Source organism: Callospermophilus lateralis, unplaced genomic scaffold (genome assembly GCF_048772815.1).
Source record: "Callospermophilus lateralis isolate mCalLat2 unplaced genomic scaffold, mCalLat2.hap1 Scaffold_63, whole genome shotgun sequence".
NCBI classification, from domain to species: domain Eukaryota; kingdom Metazoa; phylum Chordata; class Mammalia; order Rodentia; family Sciuridae; genus Callospermophilus; species Callospermophilus lateralis.
This window is the reverse complement of record NW_027514713.1, coordinates 18,189,647-18,217,144: the sequence shown is the minus strand read 5'-3', so window position 1 is coordinate 18,217,144 and position 27,498 is coordinate 18,189,647. Positions and strand designations below refer to the sequence as shown.

At 31.8% G+C, this 27,498-nt stretch overlaps 1 protein-coding gene across 1 annotated transcript in view; it reads right to left on the bottom strand.

The window, feature by feature from the left end:
• The window catches only part of LOC143389641 (A-kinase anchor protein 9-like), a 133,562-nt gene that overhangs the window by 40,731 nt on the left and 65,333 nt on the right, over positions 1-27,498 (bottom strand). The window contains 11 exon segments of the mRNA XM_077108363.1: positions 1,125-1,229; positions 1,616-1,792; positions 4,636-4,755; positions 7,477-7,709; positions 13,259-13,428; positions 15,871-15,974; positions 16,446-16,589; positions 17,640-17,843; positions 19,527-19,883; positions 20,640-20,732; positions 21,878-21,977. Coding sequence (XP_076964478.1) covers positions 1,125-1,229; positions 1,616-1,792; positions 4,636-4,755; positions 7,477-7,709; positions 13,259-13,428; positions 15,871-15,974; positions 16,446-16,589; positions 17,640-17,843; positions 19,527-19,883; positions 20,640-20,732; positions 21,878-21,977 — 1,807 coding nt within the window.

Below are 27,498 nucleotides of genomic sequence, written 5' to 3'. Positions count from 1 at the left end.
TGATGTCTAAATTAGTTTTGTAAACAGATTTCCAAGTACTTATTAACAAATACTTCTATGATATTTAAGGAAAATAAGTATTTGTTAAAATAAATTTAAATGTTCTGAGAAAAATTCTATGGAAAGGGACAAAAACATAATTAAAAACATTTTAAACATTTAAAATTATTTACTACTATACAATGTTGAGTATTATATGTTTTAGGAAAACTATTAGTAGACAATAAAAGTTATGATTACTATAGTTCTAAAGGTAAATTTTCTTTTCTTGTTCTCACAGGGGTATTATTATGTTGTCTAGGCTGACCTTAACCTCCTTGGCTCAAGTGATTCATTCTCCTGCCTCAGCGTCCTGAGAAGCAGGGACTACAGGCATGCACCATGCCTAATTGAATCCTTCTCATTAAGAAGGAGGGAGAAGGGCAACACAGGATAACTTTATAGTTACTTTCTTGTTATTATTATTTTGTGGTGCTGCAGATTCAAACCCACATTGAGCTAAATTCCCATTCCTATTTCATTATTAATCTTTTAAGCACAAGCTTCATATGTTGTAAAACAACACTATCAATTCTCAGGGAAAAGTTTAAAAAGAAAAAGGAAAGCAAGCAAACCCAAATTCACAGTAGAGGGGAGCAAAAACTCAATGCCCATAGCACGAACAGGAGAAAAAAGATGCTGCCTTTTGTCCTAACTACTACATTTCTCCACTGTCCTCTTCACTCAGCCCATACCTGCTAAATTGTCCTTCCTCGCTCTCTAAATTTCTTCTTGCTTCAAAGTGCTCACACTAGTTATCTTCTCAACCTGGAATAAACTTCCTTCATAAGCTTATCAGTTCACATGTTTATTGTCTTGAAGATCAATCTAGGCACTGAATTGAGAAAGTCTATACTTTGGTTTTAGACCACAAACTTCATTTTGTTCAAATGATGTTTTCAAGGTAACTGACTTTAAAATAACTCAAAACATATTTTGTCATTTAAAAATAAAGTGGTAGAGTGCTTGCCTAGTATGTGTGAGGCACTGGGTTCAATCCTCAGAACCATGTAAGTAAATAAAACAAAGATATTTGCCCATCTACATCTAATACACACACACACACACACAAAAAAAGTCCTTACCTCTTTCTCTTTTCTGTCAATAGCATCTCGCTCAGCTTGCAGTTGCACTTCTAGAGACAATTCTGCTTTAGCTTCTAAGGCTCCAAATTGTTTCTGGTCCTCTACCTTTAAATATATAAGAATGTTCTCAAATTTTCAGACATTAAATATTGATTATTCAATGTGTGTGTGTGTGTATGTGTGTGTGTGTGTGTGTGTGTGTGTGTGTGTGTGTGTGTGTATGTTTCCTTTTGGATAAGTAGCAATTCTCTCTGACCAGTTAGGAGGACAAACTACATTAGTGAATATCAAAAAGTTATAGATATTCAGTCTTGAATACTTTCATAGAGTCAAACAGGAACTTTTGACACTTAAAATGCATTTCTCAGATAAAAATGAAGGCTCTTTCCCATCTGCCCCCATCCTCAAGCTTTCTTATTCAAGCTCTGATGTTTGTGTATCAAACTTTTCTTCATTAAAACACTTAATAAAGTTAATTCAAAATGTCACACCTTTTGAAAATTGTCTGTGCTAACAAGTAAGGCTTGTTCCAGTTCTCTCACTCTGAACTCTAGCTTTTCAATTTCTTCATTCCTCTCTTGTGCATCTCTCTGCAGCTGTTCTTTTGATAGAAGCAGCTCACTGCACTTGTCTGTTTTTTCTTTTAGATCTTTTGTTAATTGTTCAACCTGAAAATATAATAAACAAAAAAATCTAAAAATTTGAAAAGTTCATAACTTTCAATTCATCTCAAAAATCATTTTTTTCAAAAAACATTTTGAAATGCTATATTAATTTCATTTTTTATAAGAATAGCAACTATTATCTCAAACAAAGGTTGATATTTCCCAAGCTGATAAGAACTAGGCAGCACTAGTGAACAACAAATATTGCTTTTGCTCAACGCTTTTTAGAAAAATTTCATTCTCTTAAGACTAAGACTTTAGCTAGGAAGAGGGGAATAATGTTGAATTATCTAGTAATGGTATAATTGTACTAAGACCTATGACCTTAAAGATGGCAAATTTTGTAGAGTACTTACTGACTTGGTCTCAGAATGTGAAGTAAGATAACCTGAAAAAAAAATCTTTCATGAATCACCTTTTGATAATAGTTATTTACAAAGCACTTTCAACCAATACATTACACCATCCCAGAATAGAGATGAGGATGGGTGGAAAGAGAGAGCTGTACATTTAGTGTCTTAATAATTCTCCTGCATCCAAAATAAATGATGACACATCCCAGAACTTATCCCTGAAGACTGATATGCAAGTGCCTTCAATTCAATGGCTCTGTGATAGAAGAATACAGGAAGGATTAATAAGATAATTTATGAAATTAGTTCTGATCAAGAGGTAGAGGAGGTTCCTAAAAAGATAAGTGATGGTAAGAAATAAAAGAATACTACCTTTATTCAGTGAAACACTTGGAAGCAATTATACAAAATGACAATCATTATTCAGAACATTAAAAAAAATGCAAGCTTAATTATAATTATAGGATTAAATTTTAACAGTAATAAAGCTACTGAGAATAATAGGTTGACTTTTGGATTAAGTTCATGAGAAAAGGCTATAAAACAGGTACAAAGAAATGGCATATTATAATATGTATTCACAGTTGGAATTTTTGGGTCTTCAGAAAATCAGAAGCTGGGATTAGTTCTGGCAGGGTAAGCAGAGAACAAATGGGTCACAATGTTCCTGAGGAAATTCAAACATATCTTAAAGTTTCATGAACGAGATAGGTCAACTTTCAAATATTTTTTAAAAAATTATATAGTAGAAAATGGCAGTCAAAGTTCTAGATCTTGAATTATCTTTTGAGTTTCAATGAATAAGTCACTGTTATTCAAAATCTAAAAATACATTTGTTAGAAATAAGGGCAATGACTACAAACAAGGGGAATGATGACTTCTCTGCTACTCTAGCAGATTTAACATTTCATTACAATGAACTTATAGGCATTTTATACTTCATTGAGGTAATTTTAAGAGAAATGAATCAAGTAAACTTCTTAGAAATTGTAGATAATTTTCAGCAATAAAATTATTTTCAGAAATAATAGTAGTTGAATTTAAGTGTTAACTAAGGGCCACACTAATACTGCTATGCAGTGGGAGCTATTACTGTCTTTATTTTAGAAATGAATAAATAGATTTGAAAGGTTAAGTAGCATAGTTACTGTCAGACATCTACTACATAGCATAGCCATGATCCACACTGGAATTGCATTATCTCAAGCACAATCTCTTTATAACCAGGACAAGCCATCTTTAGAAATATATATATAAGTGATATACATATAAATATGTATAATATTTCCCATGTAGCATTTGTTTAATAAATGTAGAGTTTTCTGTATGAGGAAAATGGACAGTGGGAGTGACAGAGTAGAAGCAGGGAGACTGGTCAGGAGGCTACCTCACACATATAGGCAACTAAGACACAGGGAAATGAATAAAGGTGAAAAGAATAAAAAGATGTAGTATAAATCTGATCCATTAGTGGTTTGGGATCAGGGATGAGAAGGAGTGGGACTGAGGAAGAATTCTAGAATTTAGCAAAGAAGATGATTTAGAAGACAACATTTATTGAGATGAAGAAGGGATAATTTTATTTTTGTCTTTTTGATAAAGGCTAATCAGGAACCAAGAATATGATTCCTGGATATGTTAAAATGAGACATCTACATGGAGACAGTGTAGGCAGTTGAAAATTCAAGTACAGAGTTCAACAGAGATGTTAGGAATAAAGAAACAACTGTGGGGCAATTTACAGATGACTGGGAAGAAAATGTAAAAATGGAAGAATGAGGACTCTAAGACTGACTAAGTCATGAGGCACCCCTCATTTATTTTGGGTAGGCAGAAGACAAATAAACACTGGAGGAGAGAGACCATACTCTACAGTAGGTGTGTCACAGCAGTCAAGAGAAGGAGATACTTATAGAAGACTGTAATGAGTGTCTCCAAATGGTTGAGTAGTATTGAAGACAGAGAGGTGATTACTAGATACAGCCAAGAGGCTTTGGGTAACCTTCATAGGAACAGTTTAAATATACTAAGGGGTATAAAATTCCAAGAAAAAGATGTTGGAAACTTCATTGTAGTGGACTGTAAAAGAGAAGAGAAAGGGAAATAATTAGTAAAGAGTGACTACAGAGAATTATCAGTTATGTTGGGATGGGAGTAGAGAATTAGGCAGAGAAGTTTATTTAATACTAGAAAATGTATAAAGATGGAAATAATTCCAAATTTCAGTACAACATTTTTATGTTTTGTTTTTTATGGTGCTGGCATCAAATCCAAATCCAGGGCTTCAGGTACACTAGGCAAGTGTTCTACACATGAACTATAACTCCTAGTCCAATACAAACATTTTTTAGGGTTTATGACCTCCTCACATTTAAGTAACATTCAATGTCCTGATTTTTAAGATTTATACCTTATTCACTTTTAAGTTTTTCATAATGTAACTCTTACTTCACACTCAAGATACAAATAGGCAATACCAATAAAGTTCTTACCTCTCTAGTTTGATGTTCACCAACAGGCTGGATTCGAGGCACAACCTTAAGTTGTTGTTCTAACTTCTGTATTTCTTGTTGGAACACATCTCTCTCATGTTCTCTGTCAATGGCTTGCTCCTGAAATTGAACAATAATAAAAACAATAGTAATTGAAGAAACAACATTTATTAAACCTATTATCTCTCTTTAGTCATAGGTTAAGTTTGTTTGAAAAGAAAGGACTGATGACCATGGAATCACAAAGATTCAAAAATATTTTTGGTATGACACATTACTTATTTGGGTCCTTCCACAAAATTTAAATACTTAAAATTTATTTTCAAGAAAGAAAAAGTAGGGGCTGGCGATGTGGCTTAAGTGGTAGCACGCTCGCCTGGCATGTGTGCAGCCCGGATTCGATCCTCAGCACCACATACAAACAAAGATGTTGTGTCTGCCAAAAACTAAAAATAAATAAATAAATATTAAAAAAAAAAGTAGGGCTGCAATTGTAGCTCAGGGGTAGAACACTTGCCTAGCATGTGTGATGCACTGGGTTCCATCCTCAGCACCACATTAAAAAATAAATAGATAAATAAAATAAGGTTATTAAAAAAAGAAAGAAAAAGTATTACCAGTTGTTTTCCTGGTAGAAAAAGTACAAATCATAGAATATAAACACTAATATGACTGAAATAAGCATAAACAAAACAAAAAGAAGAATTTAATACAGAATTATCTATTCTATACATCTTTCATAGAATAAAAGGGATAATTAAGATGCATATGCATTCAAGCTTTAAGTACTGACTTAGCTGACTCAGTGGACCCGCATACTCTAGAAGTGGTTTATGGATAAGCATTCTAAAAGAGAGAGAATGCAGGACTTAGGCTAATTATAAAAGACTAAAAATGTAGTAAATCTTGGTAAAATGTGTATTTTTTTAATGATAACTATGGAATTTCACATTTCAACACAACATTTACAATGTCAATGTTTGAGTTTAAATAGTCTGCTCAACTTTGGGCTAAAGGAAAGGTGACTATAAAATTCTCTGATCCAAGAGTGTAAAATTAATGTCTTAATAATACAAACGAAGCTGAATTTTACGGGTACCATTTCATTTCCTTACAAGCACTTAGGATGTTGATAATGAAAAATAAAATAACTCTTCAGAACTTTGAATATAGGACCACCACTGATTTTTTTTTAAATAACTCATTTTTCCTACTCTTGGCAAATAACAAGCATTTGAGCCTTCAAGAATATTATGTCTTTGGTTCTCTGTGATGCTCAAGTAAATTTTTGAGTTACTGAAATAGAAGCTTTAATCATTCTGTACATGCTAAAAAAGAAAGCTCTAGAGAAACAAGAATTGCCCAAGGTTAGAAATTTCATCTGCTATTTAACTACAGGCCTCAGAATTAATCTATGAAAACAAAAAAGAATTTTTGGGAACTACATAAGGCATATGTTTGCTTTAGTTTGGCCAATCAAGGTGCAAACCAGAAGATATATTTATCTAACTATTTATTCCCCATCCTTTCCCCCAGTGCTGGGGATAGAACTTAGGGCCTTGCATATACTGGGCAAGTGCTCTACCACTGAGCCATATAACAGGAAATACATTATGATGAATTTCCCTGACCAGTTAGTGAATTCCCTTTACAATATGTGGTATCTCAAGAGTCTTTTCAAGGTATAATTCATATTCTAACACAGAAAAAAAAGGTTTAGTTTGTTTCCAAACAGAAAAGAATACCTGGAGAAAATTCTGGGTGTCATATATGAAGACCATTCAAAGAACAAATATTTCAACAGAAATGTATGTTATATTGATAATTCCTTCCTCATTGAATCCCAGAAGCATATTAAAAGTATCAGGGGGTGGGACGGTAGATTGATATGAGAAGTTAACCAACTAATAGGGAATAAATGAATCAGTTTAAATGTCAACAATTGAAGAAACAGCTTAAGTCAATAATTTAACCCTAATAGAAATGAATCAGGTATTAAAATGCAAAATATATATTTGTCATAGTTACTATATCTAATAGTCACTGCTATTGCAGAAACATGCCATATTAAATAATTAGAGAAAAAAGTACCAAAGAAAAGCCAGTCATCAGAACAAGAGCTCAAAGACATTCTTTCAACTTCTCAAACTTAATATTTAAAGAACAATATTTTTTTTGAGAATTTTAATATTTATTTTTTAGTTTTCGTCAGACACAACATCTTTGTATGTGGTGCTGAGGATCGAATCCGGGCTGCACGCATGCCAGGCGAGCATGCTACCTCTTGAGCCACATCCCCAGCCTGTAAAGAACAATATTTTAAAAGAAAAACTGCTCAAACTAATTTTCTACCAAGAGATAACTTGTATGGTGAATTAATCTACTCATATTTATAAAAAGAATGTAAAAATCAAGTGAAGGAATTGCAAGTTTGATATGTAATACAATAATGGTATGTTATGACATACTACAACATATAGTTTTAGACATTTCCACTACAACATATAGTTTTAGAGATTCCTTATAGTATTAAATAACATTTTAATGGAACATTTCACACAATAGTGAAGTTAAAATCTCTTTTAATATAAAAAAAGTAATGTGTAACAATCTAGAAAATCTGGATATTAAAACATCAATGAGTTTTCGAACTGGAAGAGCTCATCATTACATTACCTTCACCACCAAAAACAGGACTACTAAAACTAATATTGGTTATCACAAATACAGCCAATTATTAAAGAGAAGCCTAAATAAATTTCTGTGGGACAGTAGAGAGAAATATTTACTCATTTATGCCTTATGCAATATTCAGAAGGTAGTAATAATTAAGGAGTTTACCTGACTACTAGTTTCACTTAGAGCTTCCAGCATTTTTTCAACTGCTGCTTGTAGTCGAGAACTAATATTCAGCATTAATTCTTCATTTTCAGGATCTATTTCAGTTCCAGCAAAACCAATCCTTATAAGGTGCTGCGATAATTCTGTTCCTTCCTCAGTTACTTTTGAACACATGCTATTATCAGTTCTTGGCATATCACTTCCAGAATAGGAGGGTATGGATCTGTCTATAACTAGAATAACAAAATGTTAAAGGCATACATTAATAACAATAATTTCACTTTAAATTTTTAAAATCAAGTCAAATTGAAATCATTTTTCAAAGTACATGTGTTTTAATAACAGCATTGTAAAATTGCAGAATTTAAGATTTGGGTTATTTAGTAATTTTTCTTTAATAAAAATTTGGGTTTTTTTGGGGGGGATACTAGGGATAAAATCCAGGGTCTTGCACATAATAAGCATGTACTGTATTGTTGAGCTATACTCCCAACCTGATAAAAACTTTTTAAGATAACTTTTAATAGATATTTATCAAATGACAAGCATATAGAGTTTGCTAAGAAATGGGGACACTAAGGAGACAAAATCTGGTTCCTATTGTGAAGGACTTTACAGTATAATGAAACAACACACATATATACATAAGGAAAAAAAAAAAAAACCTCTATCCTGCAGTGGGGTATGGAAGAATAGAATAAGTGCTCCTAATTTGTTTGGAATAACCTGACTTTTAAGCATTACATATTTGAACATTACCTGCTCTGGCTACAGATTAAAAGAAACAGATAATTTTGTAGCTTGGTATTTTTGTAAAAAGTATACTGGGAAGAAATTAGGATGATGAGCAGTGCTAATTTAACTACAGACACTGTTACCATACTATCAACATTATTGTTACATCTTACATAAGAAAATCTGGTTGACATAGGCAGATGATAAGCTTTGCAACTGAACAGAGGAGTATTAATGGAATATGTGGAGATACATAAACTGTTAGAAATTTGGGTCTGCAGAATTAGGGGTCATCTGTAAAAAGGTAAGAGTTTAAACACTGAAAGTGGTTACATCTGTTTTAGGAGTGATATTTAGTGAAAGGAGGAAACAAAGTTGGAGCCTCTGTATATCATTAGCTAACAAAAGAAGCCATATAAGAAATATGAGGTAGACAGGAAAGGGATGTTCTAGAAGAGAACATTTCAAAAAGGAAAAGACTTTAGTGAAGTTTTTTGCCTAGAAAGACAAACAGTCACGGATTATGCTATGAATTTAATGACTGAAAAGTCACTGTTCTCCTCAGAAGGAAGTGTTGTTACTATAAGAACAGAAACTAAAGTCAGTTAAAGCAAGAGTTAGTCTATTCTTTTTAATTTTTTATACCTTCATTTTATATATAAATTTTTTCTGCAGTGCTGAGGATTGAACCCAGAGCCTCACAGGTGCTAGGCAAGAACTGAGCTATATCCCCAGCCCAGTCTCTTCTTGCTTATTCTCTTATGAAGTATACTGAAGTTTACCTTGTAGTATGTGTGTGTGTAAGTTAAAATAAACAAATAGTTATTTTTATGAATATAAAATGAAATTTTATGGTACAATATGACACTTTGTGGTACAGAGAAGCAATCAATGGTGAGAAAAAGACTGAAGATTCTGTGTACACATGGGAATAAATCTAAAACACAAGCACAAGGTGAAACAAAGCCATTTATAAATGATCACTGAGTGTTAGTTTTTTTTGGAATGGTAACAACAACAACAACAACAAAAACAGGCAATAAAGCACCTAGAAAAGATAAAGATGTCAATCAGCTTTATGTATTTTTCAGGGCTGGAGATGTAGCTCAGTAGTAGAGTGCTTGTGCTTGCCTGGCCTGAGTGAGGTCCTAGGTTCAATTCCAAGTGTGCGTGCACACACGCGCGCACACACACACACACACAAAAAATTGAAGATAGAAATTATCTGAAATAATCTGAATATGTTCCATTAAAGAAACAAATTTGTTTGTTCCAATGAAACAAAAGAGAAAGACAGCAAAATTATAATTATCCATAATGACTAGTCTGGGGGAAAAAATCTGAGGACAAAAAAAGAAGGGCTATTTTATAACATGCCAACAGAAATCAAGAACAGGCAATTTGGTGAACAGAATCACTTGAGTGGTGAACCAACCACTCAGATGTATGTTGTAAACACAGCAAATAATAGCTATTCAAGTCTTTTAGTCATATACTTTATGAATTATACCATTCATTTCCTGATGCATAATGGTAAGTTTTTCAGGTTAAAGGAGGGTGAGCAATATCATAGTGTCTTCCCAGCCTCAGTGACTCACTGAAGACCTTTATGGTTCCAATTGGAAATCATGTGAATCAAGCTTGACCCAAGTGTCTGACAGATGAAAACTATACTAAAAGATATGGAGTGGAGACAACGAAATTTGTCCAAAGTCACATTAAGGCAGAAAAAAAAATGAGGCTTTCTCATTACTAATCCAGTATTCTTTCTATAACTTCCCACTGCTTCAAAAATAAGCTGAAGCAAACAAACTTCAATCCATGGACTCCTACAGAAAAGATGAGCATTCTACCCCTAAACTATCACACTGCAAACCTAAAGGAAATTTTCTTTTAACAACCTAGGGAACTCATTTTTATGAACTGATCTAATATCCACTCAGGTTCAAGTGATTTGACATTTGGCCAAAATTTCCTTTCAATTTCATAAACTAGTTTGCTTTTACAAGGAAGTGAATATTAGCACAATCATTTATTATTTTCAAGTGTTAACAAGTTCATACATGTTTAAAGCCTAAACAAGTTCAGGCTTGAAGGCTGAAACTACATCACAAGTGATACTTAAAAAAAAAAAAAAAAAAAGCAAAAGTTGATTCACAATCAGATTAAGCTTTAATTTTTTTTTGTTATGGTAAATAACATAAATCTTTCAATGGTGCATTTTAGTTTTTACAGAAATGCTTCCATTAAGAATGTGAAGAAATGTCAAAAGAACTTCTTACATATGGGGCATATTGTCAATATTTAAAGCCAGTATTTTCATAAAATAAATGTTTCTAATCATAAACTCTATTAATTCACTATATCCTTAAAGATGCAAACTAGGTAAGTATACCCCAATGATACTTAATTTTATTAGTAAAAGTAACATAGCCAGGAATGGTGGTACATGCCTATAATACCAGCAACTTGGACAGGAGAAGTATGGGAAGTTTAAGAGCAGCCTTAGCAACTTAAACCAGGCTCTACACAACTTAAGATAAAAAGGACTGAGTTACACATTAGTGGTTAAGTGTCTCTGGGTTCAATTCTTGGTACCAAATCAAACCAAAGAATGATTTGTAAATACAAAAATTAAGATTGAGTTAATTAGACGAAGAGCATGAGAAGAAGATTAACATTAAACAGGGATGAGAGGTGGGAGGGAAAGGGAGAGAGAAGGGAAATTGCATGTAAATGGAAGGAGACCCTCAGGGGTATACAAAATTACACACAAGAGGAAGTGAAGGGAAAGGGGGAAAAATATAAGGGGGAGAAATGAATTACAGTAGAGGGAGTAGAGAGAGAAGAGGGGAGGGGAGGGGGGAGGGGGAATAGTAGAGGATAGGAAAGGCAGCAGAATACAACAGACACCAGAATGGCAATATGTAAATCAATGGTTGTGCAACTGATGTGATTCTGCAATCTGTATATGGGGTAAAAATGGGAGTTCATATCCCACTTGAATCAAAGTGTGAAATATGATATATCAAGAACTATGTAATGTTTTGAACAACCAACAATAAAAATTAAAAAAAAAAGATTGAGTTAATTAAATGAACCCGCAAAATTATCTGTGCCACAATATTTTACACAATGTATTTCTTAACTTTGAATTTTTCTTCTAATGTTTTCTGAATCAACAGTTGATTTCAACAGTTAACATTTTTAAAGATCAATAATAATAAAAATCAATAATAATAATCATAATCAATTCATATATGTACAAAATGGTTGTAAGTAAAATATTAAGTATGATATAATCTTCCCTTGAACAGTAATCTCAGTGTTTCCTAGACTATGAACTACTATAAAACAGAGGATACAGAAATTACTGAATAAGTGTTTATAGAATTGAACAAAGTTGCTTATAATTAACAAACTATTGCTAGGTATGTTAAAATAGACACTATCTATGGATATAGACAGTGGATAGAGGATTTGCTTTCTCCAAGAAAATGAACATGAACATTATCCTCTGTGTTTGCTTGATCTCAATTATCAATTTGTCTTTATAACTCAGCATACTGCTCCTTAAGTAGTTGCTGTTGTTTGCTGAATATTCAGTAGCCATTTTAAGAAGTATCTATGAAAAATGCTAACAAAAAGGCAAAAAAATATGTTTGCAATGTACAGAACATTCCTTAGTGTCTTTTGAATATGGAAGTCAATCTAGTACAGTTCTTACCAACAGAACAGCAAAATTCCTCCCTAGATGATTAAGTGAAACCAGTTAATTACCTTAAAAATTTTTTGGTAGTCACTTTTATAAGTTTTAGGTATTTTCAAACATTACCTAATTCTTCTTAATACATCAAGATCCATATATAGACATAATAGTCTTCATTGAGAACTTAACCAAAAGTAAGTTAATTTGAAAAATATATCTACCTAGTTTGAAAAGAGTGGAAGGAAGGGTTTAAAAGTCAGGATTATTTCATCTTGTATTTTACTAAAAATGGCATTGAATATTATTTTTGAACTCACCTGAAGTGTCTTTAATTCAAATTTATTTTAAATTCCAAATCAATCTTTTCTCTATAGTTAAAATGTACTGCTGGCTAACTAGAACTTAAGCAAACCTTCTGTAATTAGAATACTTTACATTTTCCCCCTTGAAGCTTAAAAACTAGAGTGTTCCAAAAATTGTAAAGCTCTGGCATTTCAGAATATTTCCTTCTACCTGGGCAGAAGTGGTTGGATGTGAAATGATAGTGAACTATAGGCTTGACCTTCTAATTTAAGAATCCAGGGCCTATTTCTCTGGAAGCACCTAACCTTTCCCCTCTTTGATTTCCTGATATCTTCTCCAGCAAGGAAAAAGAAACAGAGAAAACAAGACAGATTGGAGGTCAGCAATGGGATGGTAAAAATTTAAAATAAGAGTGTACAATCACAGATATAAAAAAATTGTGTTCTATATGTGTAATATAAATAGTAAAACATTCTGCTGTCATATATAACAAATTAAAATTTTAAAAAAATAAAAAAAAGAAATTAAAAGAAGAGCCCAAACCACACAGCTACAGGAAAATGACAAAATTAGGAAAAAAGCCATCTCATAACAGGACAAAAACTGTCAAACCACTTTTCCAAAAGTAAGAAAGGACCTAACAGAGGATAGTCTTTGGTTTCTTATTATCACATTCTTCTAACTATCTCAATGAAAACTGGTGCTGGATTCCTACAAGTTCTTTATTTTAAGCTTTCCTGATTTACAGGGTGGTGATGTGGAACTTTTCCTTTATAAGTGGAGAAATGAAAGAGTCTTCTGGTTTGTGTAGGCATACCAAGGTATATAATGGCAACTCTAAAACATTCACTTGCAAATGCTATACAATAATACATATAGTGCTTTGAACAGAGGGGCTTTGTGTTTGGAGGTGCATTTGTTGAAAAATACTTGAATATTCTCTCTCCTATATTTTCTACACACAGAAAAAGTGCCTTGAACTCAGCAAGATGATTTGAATATGATTATTTCACAAGCATATGAAACTAGTATTACCTCTTATGTGTTCCTCATGGATACCTGACTTTACAGATGCCTCGCCTTTACTAGATCTATCTAAAATCCCAAGAACATGGTGGCCAATAGTTTCTTCAACAACAATAGTAGTCTTTACAACTTCTAAGAGGATCTTCAGAAGTCTGTTGTTAGTTTTCTGGAATGCAAACCTATACAGATAAAAAAAAAATTTATTAAAATATTTAATCTCTTTATAAAACATTTAATCTTAAAATATTTATTTATTAAAATATTTAATCTTTTTACCGTATAAAGCCTTTACTACTATCTCACCAAAAATACAATGCAAAATATGTGTTTGGTGAAAAATATCATATAGATATGCTCTATTAAAATTACACAATAACACCTACAATGAAGTGCTTCTTACTCTTAATTTATTTTTTTAAAGTGATTTGTTTAGAACACAAATTTATAACATTTTTAAAGGTGCATTTTATTGACCTGAAAGAAATCAAATAATAATATTTTTAAGATAGTAATAAATTGGAAGAAAACTTTAAGAAGACATAAAACTTGAGTTTCAAAAAGTGTGGTAATACCAATATCTACATTATTGCATTGGTTATACGGATCATGTTTATATACATATAAGGTTTATCTTTTTATGTGTCAGACAACAATATTTTAATAATTAAGAATCCAACTAGAAAAAAAGTGGTAGTATTTGTATAATTTCTTGGTGATAAACTAGATGTTTAAATTACAAGAACTGGCAAAGACCTGCTTTAAAAAAGGCTTTCAGTGAAACTACTCAGTCAACACCACAGGAAATATCATAGGCTGTTATTATACCTGCTCCAAAGACAAAAATATCTCTAGTTACACACATTGCACTCAACCAGTAGGAAAAAAAACATATTTTCAACTAAGTAGAAATAATAGCTTGCCTTTATAGAGATAAGAAATACATCCTAATTTTAAAATGAGAAAATATTGTTAATCAGCCTTCAAAATATCTTAGCACTATGAACATGTTAATGCCTATATTTCTAGACTTTTTTCCTCCTCTGCTTCACTCTAAAATATATACATTTTAAAAACAAAAACTGATCATACTGGACAATGTGATTAGAAAGCTTTCTTTTTAGCTTAACATGAACATTTTACCATGTGAAAAAAATGTGCTTCCATAAATGGTGATTCAAAAGATTATATGATTAATTTTATGAATAACTAAACAACTCACTCAACAGTTTAATTCAACAGAGATACTATGGTTATAAGCTTTATATTTAATACATGTAAGATATAATAAGAAACTTTCATAGTAAGGTCCCCTGGCCTAAGAGACTTCTTTCTCAACCTCACATGTTGTTTGACACATTACCGACAATCTGGTTGAAAGGGTATCTGTTTCACATGCACATGACAGACCTATTTTAAGATCAGGTAATAAATGGAGAAGTTTTCCTTTAGTATTTGTCAAGTGAAAAAGAGAGTTCTATTTTTGTACCTAGATCAAATTCTCTGCTTACATAATCAAGAATGTTTAAACATAAAACCCCAAATAATTTAGTTAGTGGGAAGTAAGGGTTTTAATTCCTTAACTTTTATTTATAGAAGTTTTGTTCAAGTCCTAAATCCCAGGAGTTGGATAATGTGATTAAAACTGATATAATGGTTAAAAGAAATAAAGATGAGCAAGATGTTTATTTTATATTGGCATGGTAACTCTAATTTTCATACACTGTCTTTTTTATTTGAGTTCCATACTGACTATGTTCCATATTGATGATCCAATGGGGAAGCCAAAATCTTAGGGGCCAAATTCCTCCATGCAAGATGAGGAACTAGGTTAGGAGGACACAAAAGGGTTGACAGTCATAGAAATTGGAAAAGGAGGAAAAAGTTAGTAGATATTAGTTCTAATTAAAATTTAAAAAATTATTTCCATTTGAACAAAATAAATTTTAGATACTGTGCTTAATATTAATGTGGGATAATTATAGTATAGTTTTGTACATTTTAATATTAACATCTACAAAATGAAAGTACGGAACGTTTTGTTAACATTGGGCCATTAATTTATTACTTTATAAAACTAGGATATGTATTAAAAGTTCTCACCTGTTATGCCATGAAAGCATGAAAGAAACTAAATGTTGAATATTTACAAATGCAGTAATTTTTTTTCTCAACATAAACAAATCAGAGAATAGCTTACACTGAATCCATGCCCTTACACTGAAGGAGGAAAAAAAGAAATAAAGCTCACAGGTAGAACTGTTTTTAGTTTTTTAGGTTACAAAACAGCATTAAGAAGAATAAAATTAATCAAGAAAGGTTTGATGTTAAAACAATTCTAAACATTTAAAGTCAAGTTTATGATCAATAGCCAATTAAAATTTTTATTACATAAAAAGATTTAAAAATTTGTAATTTAATGTCTAAAAATTGATAATCTTTTATATATTACACATATATGGACATGTTTCACACATAGAAATATATGACACGTTTCATACACAAGATAGTATTTTTAAGAAAATACACATGTACAAGATAAAAATAAGGATGAATAAAGTTTATTACATTTGAACAACCATTTTAATTGACTTTGCACTGAAAAAAATACACATTTTGTATACCTTTCACTGGACAGACTATCAGGAGGTACATCTTCAGGTTTTCTGTCCATTTCCTTTTCTTTCAATGTCTCTTCCTCAATTTCCCTTTGGTTTTCATTTTCATTCTGTTTAAGTTTGTGCAACGGCAGAGAGGACAAGACAGAAAGAAAACCTGTCATCTTAAAAACAGCATATCATTCTTCTATACTGGTATGATGTGAAACAGAAAGTGCTTGAAATAATATTTAACTACAATTTATCAAGAGATCAGCAGTATCAAAAAAAAGGATAAAACATTCAAGTGTAGAGATGAAAAATGTTTTAATGGCTTCAAACTAATATACTCTATATAGTGTGACAATAAGGGTTGTCAATAAAGGTTGCTCCTTGGTACAACAGTTTCTCCTACAGCAATGCCAGATTCAAATTATCTTAAACAGAAAGCAAGGCATTTTGACTCCACCTACCTTACATCTAAGTGATCACCAATATGTTAAGCTTAGTAACTATAAAAATACGTCTCCCACCAACAATAAAGACAAACAAATCCTACTTCATTGTTGATCTACTGTTCTTAAATGCACCAAAGTCAATACTATGTGTGTTTGCATACTGCTGCTGCGCAGCTCATAACACAGCTTCTCTCTTCCAGCTAAAGACAGCTGCTTTAGTGCTTCCAACTCTTTTAAAAGCACCCTTTCTCTTTCTGAAACCAGGTTTTCGTTATTTAATGAGGATCTCTAAATAAGAAAAAAAGTCATGGAAGAATATTGATTGCGATAGAGGTAAAAAGCAGAAACATCAAGCAGATTTCTTTTAACCCCTTGGGACCAAGAGACCTTGATTTTACCTTATGATTCATATTTCATTATTAGGGATTAAAAGGCACATATGAAGTTCAATGCAAAATTTCCAACTTTAGAAAAAAAGTTATTTAAACTTTAATATTCAAGAATTTGTATAGTTCGAGTAATATTTTCTCTGTCAATTTTTGCATTGAAATTTTAGAAGAATAAATTCACAAAATGCAATGAAGAAAAGCAAAACTGATTTTTCAAATGATATATTTTATTCTCAAATATCAATTTCCCTATTATTTTATATTTAAAAAATACATGTTTTAGTTTTCAAAATTAAATTCAATAAATTTGTTTTCATAAGAACTTTCATGTAAATATGTCTTGCTTTTCTGCAATAATTTTGTGAGTATATTTTATATAGCAGTTGACAAGAATATAGCTCCCAAATACCATGAGATATTTAAATTTAGAAAAGAATGTTATATAAATTTGAATTTCTCTAATCAACAAGAGATGTGTCCTTGGAGAGAGTTCTAGAAACAGATTACTTCAGAAAATTTCCATTCATGATTAAAAAGATGGATTAAAGATAGATATAGATAAACCTTGGAGATGGTAATTGGTAGACTCACAGAACTATAAATGAACATAGAAAAAGTGAATGACAGCAACTGTATACTCAAGTACCTCAGTATAATATTTCCAAAACTCTCAAAGTGCTTTAGCTATGTATGGTCAACAGAATTTTTAAATTTATATTGTAGTCACATTTCCAGTGCCTGAAAGGCAGTTAAATAAAATGATAATGCACATTATATCAGCTGAGTTAGGTGTGCCTAATAAGGTCTAAAGTTGATCCCAGGAACTTCCTGATGTTAAGTATTTGTAATTTATTTGTATCTAGGAAACATAATTTTGACTTAAAAAAAAAGCCACATAAAAAATACCATTATTTCAATTGAGGAGAAAAGAGACTCTAAAGTTCCATACCTGGGCTAACTGTCTATTAAGTATCTTAATCTCTTCTTGTAGCTGCTCCATGTGTCTCATGTGTGCCTGCCTCAACAGTTCTGTGGCCTGTTGATGTTCTTCATACTGTCGTACAAGTTCTTGCCTCATATCTTCCAACTGTTCTTCATTTGACATCATTTGTCTAGAAGCATCCATGCTTGATGTCAACATCTTACCATGAATCTTTGATGGGAAAAAACACAAGCAAAAAACTCAATCATAACATATTTTGTGGCAATTAGTCAGCATTGATACTTGAACTGTATATGAAAACAATTCTATTAACAACATAAAGCATATGAGTTTTAGTTTTATTATTAAACAAAAGCATAAATCACTTTTTTAAAAAAAAATTTTTTAGTTGTAGATGAACATAATACCTTTTTTCATTTATTTTATGTGATGCTGAGGATCAAACCTAGTGCCTCACCCATTCAAGGCAAGCACTCTACCACTGAGCCACAACCCCAGCCCATAAATCACTTTTTTTAAAAAAGTATTTTTCTTATTTATAATTCCAAAACAACATGAAGTTACTTTATTACCACCATATATGTTATTTTCCAAAAGGAAACAGCTACTTACCAGATAGTTTAGCTAAAATCTAATTCTAACAGAGAAAAACAAAATACTCAAGATTCTTTATCCACCCCCTCCAACCTCCACCCCATCCACTTTTTTTCCCACCCATACTAGAGATTGATCCCAGGGCCTCACACAGGCTGGGCAAGTGCTCTACCACCAAGCTACATCTCCAGCCCCTTCTCTTAATGAAGTTATAACTCCTTTATATCTCTTGATATTTTATAATGGGGAAATAATATAAACAACAACAATACACACACACACACACACACACACACACAAAGTTTATAGGGCCAGGGTCATGCCTCAGTAGTAAAGCGCTTGCCTAGCATGCATGAGGCACTGGGTTCAATCCTGGGAACCACATAAAAATAAACAAATAAAATAAAGGTATTATGTCCATATACAACTAGAAAAATATTTTTAAAAATTAAGTTCACAAAATAGAAGGAATTCTGCCTATTTAATTTTTATTCATTGGTCATCACAGTATTATAGAAAACTGCTTATTCAAAGAAAAACTATAATAAATTTTATTTGGAAATAAATGCTTTACATTTATGAGTTTCTCACACTCATGACAAGTCAATAGGTTCTATGAATACTTCAATCCCTTAAAATACTAATTAAAATCAGTCTGCCTTGAACAGCAACAGCTAAATTAGTATTCATAAACATTTCACAAGTTTTGCATTACATAAAAAGCTGACAGTTTTATTTGAATACTCCTCTGAACAAGATATATCTATTGTGAACATATAAAATAAATTTGAAATTCAGATAATTTTAAAAGAAGTAGAATTTATTGTTTTCTAATAAAGGCTGCAATTCATTGGGGTAACAGATCCTCAACTAACAAAAAAAAAAAAAAGAATTAGTATATAGATAATAAGATAATTTGAATTGTCTTCTTGAATTCATAGCAATTTCCTTTTATGTTCTTACATTTAATTGAGCAAATCATTTGGCCACAGGTATTACCTAGTTATAATATAATTAGTCTTCAATTAGTTTAAATAAAATTAACACAGGTATAATTTACAATGAGAACTTAACATGTACTGTGTCCATAAGACAACCAAGAATACTATGACCTGACTTATTTTATACTTCACACCAATATTGTTTCACTTAATCAAATACCTTATAATTAATAAAATACATTAAAGTCAAGACTGGACTTCATACTTTCATTCTCTATTAATCAGCATATTGCTACTGTTTTAAACTGAAGACATTATTATAAGTTTTTCTCTTTTGTATTCAAAGAAGCATACTTACAGATTCGCTAGCTATAAATGTTTTGTCTTTGGAGAAAATTTCTTCTGAAATAATTATTTGGTGGACCTCTGATTCTACTATATCATCAAGATGATCACTGTTTGGTAATAGAACTTCTCCATCTTCTCCTAACTCTTTACTAAGTGACTTAAATTCTTCTTTAAATTTCATGTCCAATGCATCAGAGGTCTGAAGATCAATTTGATCCTGAGATAATTTCATTTCATTAAAATAATGTTTTTCATTTTGCTGACAGAAAGTAAGTGCTTGTTTTGATGACATAATATTTTCTTTTCCCTTTGATAGTCTAGATAGTTCAGTTTGTTGAGCAAATGCAACGCTCATTGACACAATGACCTAAAGAAATGAATCAAACAAACAAAAAAGGATTAGATTTATAAATACCAGCTGGATTTAAAAAGTGGGTCATTACTCAAAATTATATGAATTAGAAAAAAGCCTGGCGTCATACTTTTAAAAATAAAAATAAATCCTCTGATAAAGTGATACAGAGATAGGCTATTTTTCAATAAATTTAACATCAAAGTGTTTTACTGCCTGCCTTTTAAAATAAAACAAGCAAAACTTTTCTAACTATAACACCAATAAATACTCAGTACAAAAATAAAAAAAATAAAAGTCTTTATATTTCTTCCTTCCAAGAAAATTCACTTGGCCATGAGTGATAATGTTCTGTGACAATCTTCCATCAGTATCTGTAGTTATTATCTAACATTACAATAATTTATCAGGGTAATACAACTACTTTTTCTCTTCATAACTTTTCCCTCATTTTTAGAATACCAAACTCCTTCACAAGGTAAGTATTTACATTGTAACACATACATAAAAACTTGTGGCATTCTGAAAAATTGTAATTGCTATTCTATATCAAGAAAAAAATGTTCTTTTCAATGAAAAGCACCACAAAACATTCTATGAAGCAGCAATTATAGTTGATGCTGTTACACAACTGTTTGATGGACTATATATGAAACTTACAAATAAAAAAAAGTACATACCATCAACAAAATCCATGCTTTTTTTTTGACAGTTCAAAGATCAAGAAAATCTACAAACCAAGAAAATCTTGCAGATAAACTATAAACTTACCTTAGCTATTTCTTCTTCTAATCTTTCTTGGTATTGTTTTTCCAACAATTTAACCATATTTGTTTCTTGTTTCATTCCACATTCATTAGAAAACTAAATTAAAGGGTGAAATATGACAATTTACACTGATTTTATACCATTAATTTTAAGGATGTACTCAATATTCCAAAAATATCACTATTTTTGGACACTTTCAAATAAAAAAAAATTTCAGTTATCTTTTAACTAAAAACATTTAATCTAATAATCCTACGAAATAATTACACTTACTATAAACTTAAAGATGCAAAGAAAGAAATGTAAATACATATCTGTAATTATTAGCATAAATTCTAGGGTGGGTTAAGGATACTTAAATATAATTAATAAGACATATGTATAAATGTATATTTATTTTAAGTAAAATGTTAACAAGTGGCTATGTTTGATAATGAAATCATGAGCAAATTTTCTTCTTGGTATTTATTAAAAGAACACAATTTTCCACATAAAAATTATTTTTATCAATTAAAAAAATAAATCTTCTTTTAGAAATGTAGATATACTGTCAACATGAAAGTATTTGTTTTTTTACCAATTATTTGAATTTCATCCAACAGACATTTAATAAGGGATGAGTGTGCCTCATATCTCTTCTTAATATCCAGAATGAGAAAGGGCAATAGTCAGTGATTTTAATTTTTACTAGAATTTAGAATTATTGAGTGAAGATGAAGATGCAGTTGGGGGTTTGAAAAAAGTTTTGAATAATACAATGTTGAGGACAGGCAAAGAGTGGTTCAGTGGCAAGCACAGTAAAAAAAAGCATTTTTCTATCATTACTTCTGTTGGAAGATGGCCTGATCCATTATTCCAGCCCTAGCACCTTGGATTTTAGGGAATCCTATACACCATTCTGAAGATACCCTCTGCTTCCATAAGGGGAAGAGAAGACTATGTTGGCCATGGTACTGAAGCTGATTTGTTACACAGTTCATAAAGAAATGTTACAAAGAAAAAATTTAAACTGTAACAGGGGAGGAAAATTCTCAAATTTAACTTTCTCTGTGTTTTTCCTATGCTATAAAAATATTTCTATAGACATTCTGGATCTTTTACATAAGGTATTATCCTCATGCTTTATGCTTAATCTTAGCCAATATTTACTACATAATTACAAAACTGAAGACATAAAATTGATAGTAAGAAAAAGTATCAGTGTACATAACTGTTTAAAAATGAAGATTAAAAAAACATACCTCTATTGCATGATCAATATTCTCTTGTAGACAACTTCCAGGATGTACTACTGATTTCTGTACATCAGATTCTTTAATTACCACTGAATCAACAGAGAAGCTAAATATAAATAAAAAAAGTATAAAAAATTAGTGTTGTGTGTTTTATTCAAAGTTTCTACCATGCATAACGTGTACTGAGGCAGTGGGGAGACAAAAATGATAGTTCCCCCAGGGTTACAAGTATTGTAACTTAAAACATTTTTGACTAAGTTTTCCATTTAAAAGTAACAATGAATATTATGTCAGTATAAATGTATGATAAAAAATTTATTATGTAAAAAAACATTTTTAGTAAGTCTTTTAAAAATAACATCTTAGATATGCTTATATAGCAACAGTGTACATAATATAACATGCTATATACACTGATAATACACACTACTTATATACCTAAGATATATGATACATATTATTCATATTACATGGATATCTAAATTACACAGACACAAAACATATAATAATATAGAATAGATTATATTGGATTAAATATATTAAAAGAGCCAGGTACAGTGGTGCGTGCTTGCAACTCCAGAAATTTGGGAGGTTGAGGCAGGAGGATCAAAAATTCAGGATGAGCCTTAGCAATTTAGTGAGACTCTCTTTCAAAAAAAAGGGGGGGGGGGTTGGAAATGCAGGAAGATGGCTGAATAAAGTATTTGCTTCCCTGACAGATCTGTGGAGTGAACCAAGAAAAGCAAAAAGGTCACTTTTTTCAACAAGATGGGTGAATGGTCCAGAACTAGGAAGGACTTAACTGGAATTTAATACTGGATACTTAAAACATATCATGGACTCAAGAGATCTTGTATAATAAAATAAGGGGGAAAGATCCCCAGGCTCCAGAGTTGTAAAATAGCTGGAAATACAAACCAGAATAATCCCTATGTGAATGTAGTAAAGCAATAAAGGAACCCCCATTCCTAGGAAAACAGAGGTGTTTTGCGGTATGGAGAGCTTAAGAGCTCAGAGATACTGCTCAAAAAACAACAAACAAACAAACAAAAAAACCCAGTAAGCTGTGCTGCACAGCATCTGTGTACAGGAGGGAAGCCACCAGCTTTCTTGGCGGCATGCATGGAGGGCAGCAGAAAGAACCCTTGTGAAGCAATGGCTGGGGGGCCTGTAGCAAGGTGAGTCAATTATTGGCAGATCGAAATCTGGCCCCAAAAATGTGCAAGGCAAACCCATGCTGTGTGATAGAGAGTGTTCCAAAGTGACCAGGAGAAAATCAAGCATGGAGGGACATTTACACAGGAGAATACTGATCAAGGAAACCCACCTGGCTTTCCCCTCCCCATCCAATCAGCTGCTTGCAGTACTGGCTGGAAGAGAAGTGCCTGACTGTGAATTTGAAAGAACAGGCAAAGGAAGAGATCAAGTTTGGAGACCAAATGATGACCAGGGTTCATGGGGTCTGCAGGCAAAGTAGTGGGATAAGAACAGATTCCTACATCACATGTGTAGAACCTAAAGGAGATTCCCGAGGAACGGTCTTCCAATGTGGACAGACAATTGCTGAGCCTTGGAGGTGTGATGACTTAAAATCTTCAGACCAATAGGCACACAGTGAAGAGATTGGAACGTACCTAAGCCTACACCTTGGCTCTAGTAGTTCCGCTTCCAGGACTAACACTCTCACCCTAGCAACCCTAATTACCCTGAGGGTAGAGCTAGCATCAAATTGCAGACAACATACCTAACTGCTCAGAAGAGAAGCTGAGAAACTTGAACTGCAATGGAAAAAAGTGTTCAATTTTTCATCCAGATTCCTTTTTTTTTTTCTTTTCTCACTTGTCTACCATTTTTGAAAGCAAGTATTTTTCATGGATCATTTTATTGAGGACTGGGATATCTGAATAGTACATTACAGTTTTGTTGTTTATTTTTTCTTTTAAAAATTATATATATATATATATATATATATATATATATATATATATATATATATACATTTTCCCCTCTCATTTGTCTGTTTCATTGGATTCTCTTTCTCACTTTTCTCTTGCTAACACCCAACCTCTATTAAGTCCTCCCTTCATTCTTCCTATAATTTTTTAACTTCTATCTTTTCTGATCCTTTCTCATAAACATCACACCCTACATGACTTTTGTTCTCTCTTTGTCCACCAATGGAAACTGTAAACTTTTTTTGCAAACTTACTGTTTATATTGTAGATAATAATTGAACACATCATTTCAGTTTAATGGAACAAAACTGTGGATGCCTTAATAGGAGCTATTTGGTTTAAGGCTGTATATTGTTTGTATTTGGTGCAGTTATTATTTGTCTCTTCCTTAAAGGTGAGGTACTAGAAATCTTCAGGGACACTATGAATCTACAGGGTAGAAACTGTACTGCCTGAAATCCACACTGCTAGAAGGACAGACATAAGAACAACATGAGAAAACAATGGAACAAAGTGGCCCAAACAAACCAAGATGATCTAATAATTAAACCCATAGACAACACAGTAAAAGAAATGTAGAAAAGGAATTTAGAAAGTACATATTAGACTGACCTGGTACATAAAGAATGATATAGGGAATAAAATCAGAGATAAATTTGAGGATGTAAAAGATCATTGCAGAGGCAGAGATTCTCAGAAAATGACAACAACAACAACAACAACAACCCCAGAAATCCTCAAAATGAAACAATCAATAAACCAATTAAAAATTCAATGGAAGATAGAACCTTGGGCAATGAAGACAAAATATATAATTTTGAAAATAAAGTTGACTACACAGGGAAGATGGTAAGAAACCATGAACAGAACTTCCAAGAATAATGAAATAACAAGAAAAGACCAAATTAAGATTTATCGGGATAGGTGAAGGCATAGAGATACAAACCAAAGGAATGCCCAGTTTTTCAATGAAATAATATGAAAAAGTTTCCAAAATCTGAAGAATGAAATGGAAAATCAAATACAAGAGGACCTCAAATGTACAAGATCACAACAGACCCACATCAAGACACATCATAAAGAAAAAGGTCAAATATAGAAAATAAGGATTGAATTTTAAAGGCTATGAGAGAAAAAATATCAAATTATATATAGAGGGAAACTAATTAGGATCTCAGGTGATTTTTCAACCCAGACCCTCAAAGCCAGGAGGTCCTGGAATAATATATACCTAGTTCTGAAGAATATGGATGCCAACCAAGAATTTTATATCTAATAAAATAAAACTTCAGATTTAAAGATGAAATAAAAACCTTCCATAATAAACAAAAGTTAAAAGAATTCATAACTAGAAAATCTGTGGTATAAAACATTTTCAACAAAATATTCCATGAAGATGGAAAAAAAAGTCAAAATCAACAAAGGGAGGAGCCATACAAAAGGAATAATCAATCAAAGGAGAAATTAATTCAAAGTAAAAAGTAGAAATAAACTAAAATGACTGGGAACACAAATCATATCTCAAAAATAATGTTAATGGTCTAAACTAATAAACCCAAAAGACATAGATTGGCAGATTGGATTAAAAAACAAAACCCAAAAATCTGTTGTCTCCAAGAGACTCACCTCATAAGCAAAGACATCCACAGAGTAAAAATGAAAGGATGGGAAAAAACATCTCACTCACATGGATTGAGTAAACAAACGGGTTTCTATCCCCATGTCAGATAAAATGTACTTCAAGCCAAAAGTTAATCAGAAGGGACAAAGAAGACATCTCATACTGCTTAAGGGAATTATACATCAACAAGACATAATACGTTAAAGATTTATGCCCCAAACAATGGAGCATCTACATATATCAAACAAACCCTGCCTCAATTTCAAGAATTAAATAGACCATAATACAATAATACTGAGTGACTTTAACAAACCTTTCTCACTACTGGATAGATCGTCAAAAAAAAAAACTAAACAAAAAAACTATAGAACTTAATAATATAGTCAATAATTTGTACTTTAGAGACATATAAAGAGTATTATATCCATCAACGAATACATGTTCTTCTCAGCAGCACACAGACTCTTCTCTAAAATATGCCACAAAGCAACAATTATGAAATAAAAAAAGAGATTATACCCTGCATTCTATCAGATCATAATGGAATGAAATTAGAAATCATTGATACAATCAAAAATAAAAACTCCAACACCTAGAGACTAAATAATATGCTATTGACTAACCAATGGATATAAGAAGAAGAAGTCAGGGATGAAATTTTTAAAATACTTACCAGAGATAAATGAGAACTGATACAACTTGTCAAAATCTCTGGGACACTATTAAGCTAAATTCATTAAAAGAATGGAAAGTCAATGAGTATATGACCTAACATAAGATCTCAAAGCCCTAGAAAAAGAAAAACAAATCAACACCAAAAGTAATAGAAGACAGGAAATAATTAAAATCAGAGCTGAAATAAATGAAATTGAAATAATTGGAACAATTAAAAAATTAACAAAACAAAAAGTTGTGTCTTTGAAAAAATAAATAAAATTGATAAACTCAATCGTGCTAATGAAGACAGAAAACTCAAATCACTAAAATTCATAATCACAAAAAATATTACAACAAATACTGTTGAAATACAGTAGAGAATCAGAAGCTATTTTGAAAATTTATACTCCAATACAAATGAAAAATTTAAGGACATCAACAAATTTCTAGAGACAAATGAGCTAAGCAAATGGAATTAGGAGGACATACACAATTTAAACATATCAATTTCAAGCAATAAAATAGAAGTCATCAAAAGCCAACCATTTAAGTAACGCTCAGGACAAAACAGATTCTTACCCAGTTCTACAACACCTTTGACGAATTAACACCAATAAGCCTCAAACTATTTCATGAAACAGAAAAGGAGGAAACTCTTCCAAACTCATTCTATGAAGCTAGTATCACCTGATATCAAAATCAGACAAAGACACATCAAGGAAAGATAACTTCAGACCAATATCCCTAATGAACATAGATGCAAAAATTCTGTATACAATTCTGGCAACTCATATATAAAAACATTAAAAATATAGTTGTTATGGTTTGGTTGTGAGGTATCCCCCAAAAGTTCACATAAGACAATGCAAGAATATTCAGAAGAGAAATGACTAACCTAATCAGTGAATTAATCCCCTGATAGGAATTAAATGAAGTGGCAGGGTATGGCTGGAGGAGATGGGGATTGGGGGGATGGCTATGGAGTATACATTTTTTATCTGGAGAGTGGAGTCTCTATATGGGGTATATATTTTGAATCTGGAGAGTGAAGTCTCTTTCTCTGTTTCCTGATCACTATGTGAACTCCTTCCCTCTGTTACACTCTTCTTCCAGATGTTCTGCCTTACCTCAAAGCCCAAGGGATGGAGCTGGCCTTCTATGGACTAAGATGTCTAAACACCATGAGCCCTCAAATAACACCATGAGCCCTTTTCCTCTCTTAAAATTGTTCTGGTCAGATCTTTTAGTAACAGAAACAAAAAAGCTGACTAAAACAATAGTGCATCATATTCAAGTGGGATTCAAGGTTGGTTCAACATACAGAAATAAATAAATGTAATTCATCACATCAATAGACTTCAAGAAGAATCATATGATCATTTCAATTGGAGCAC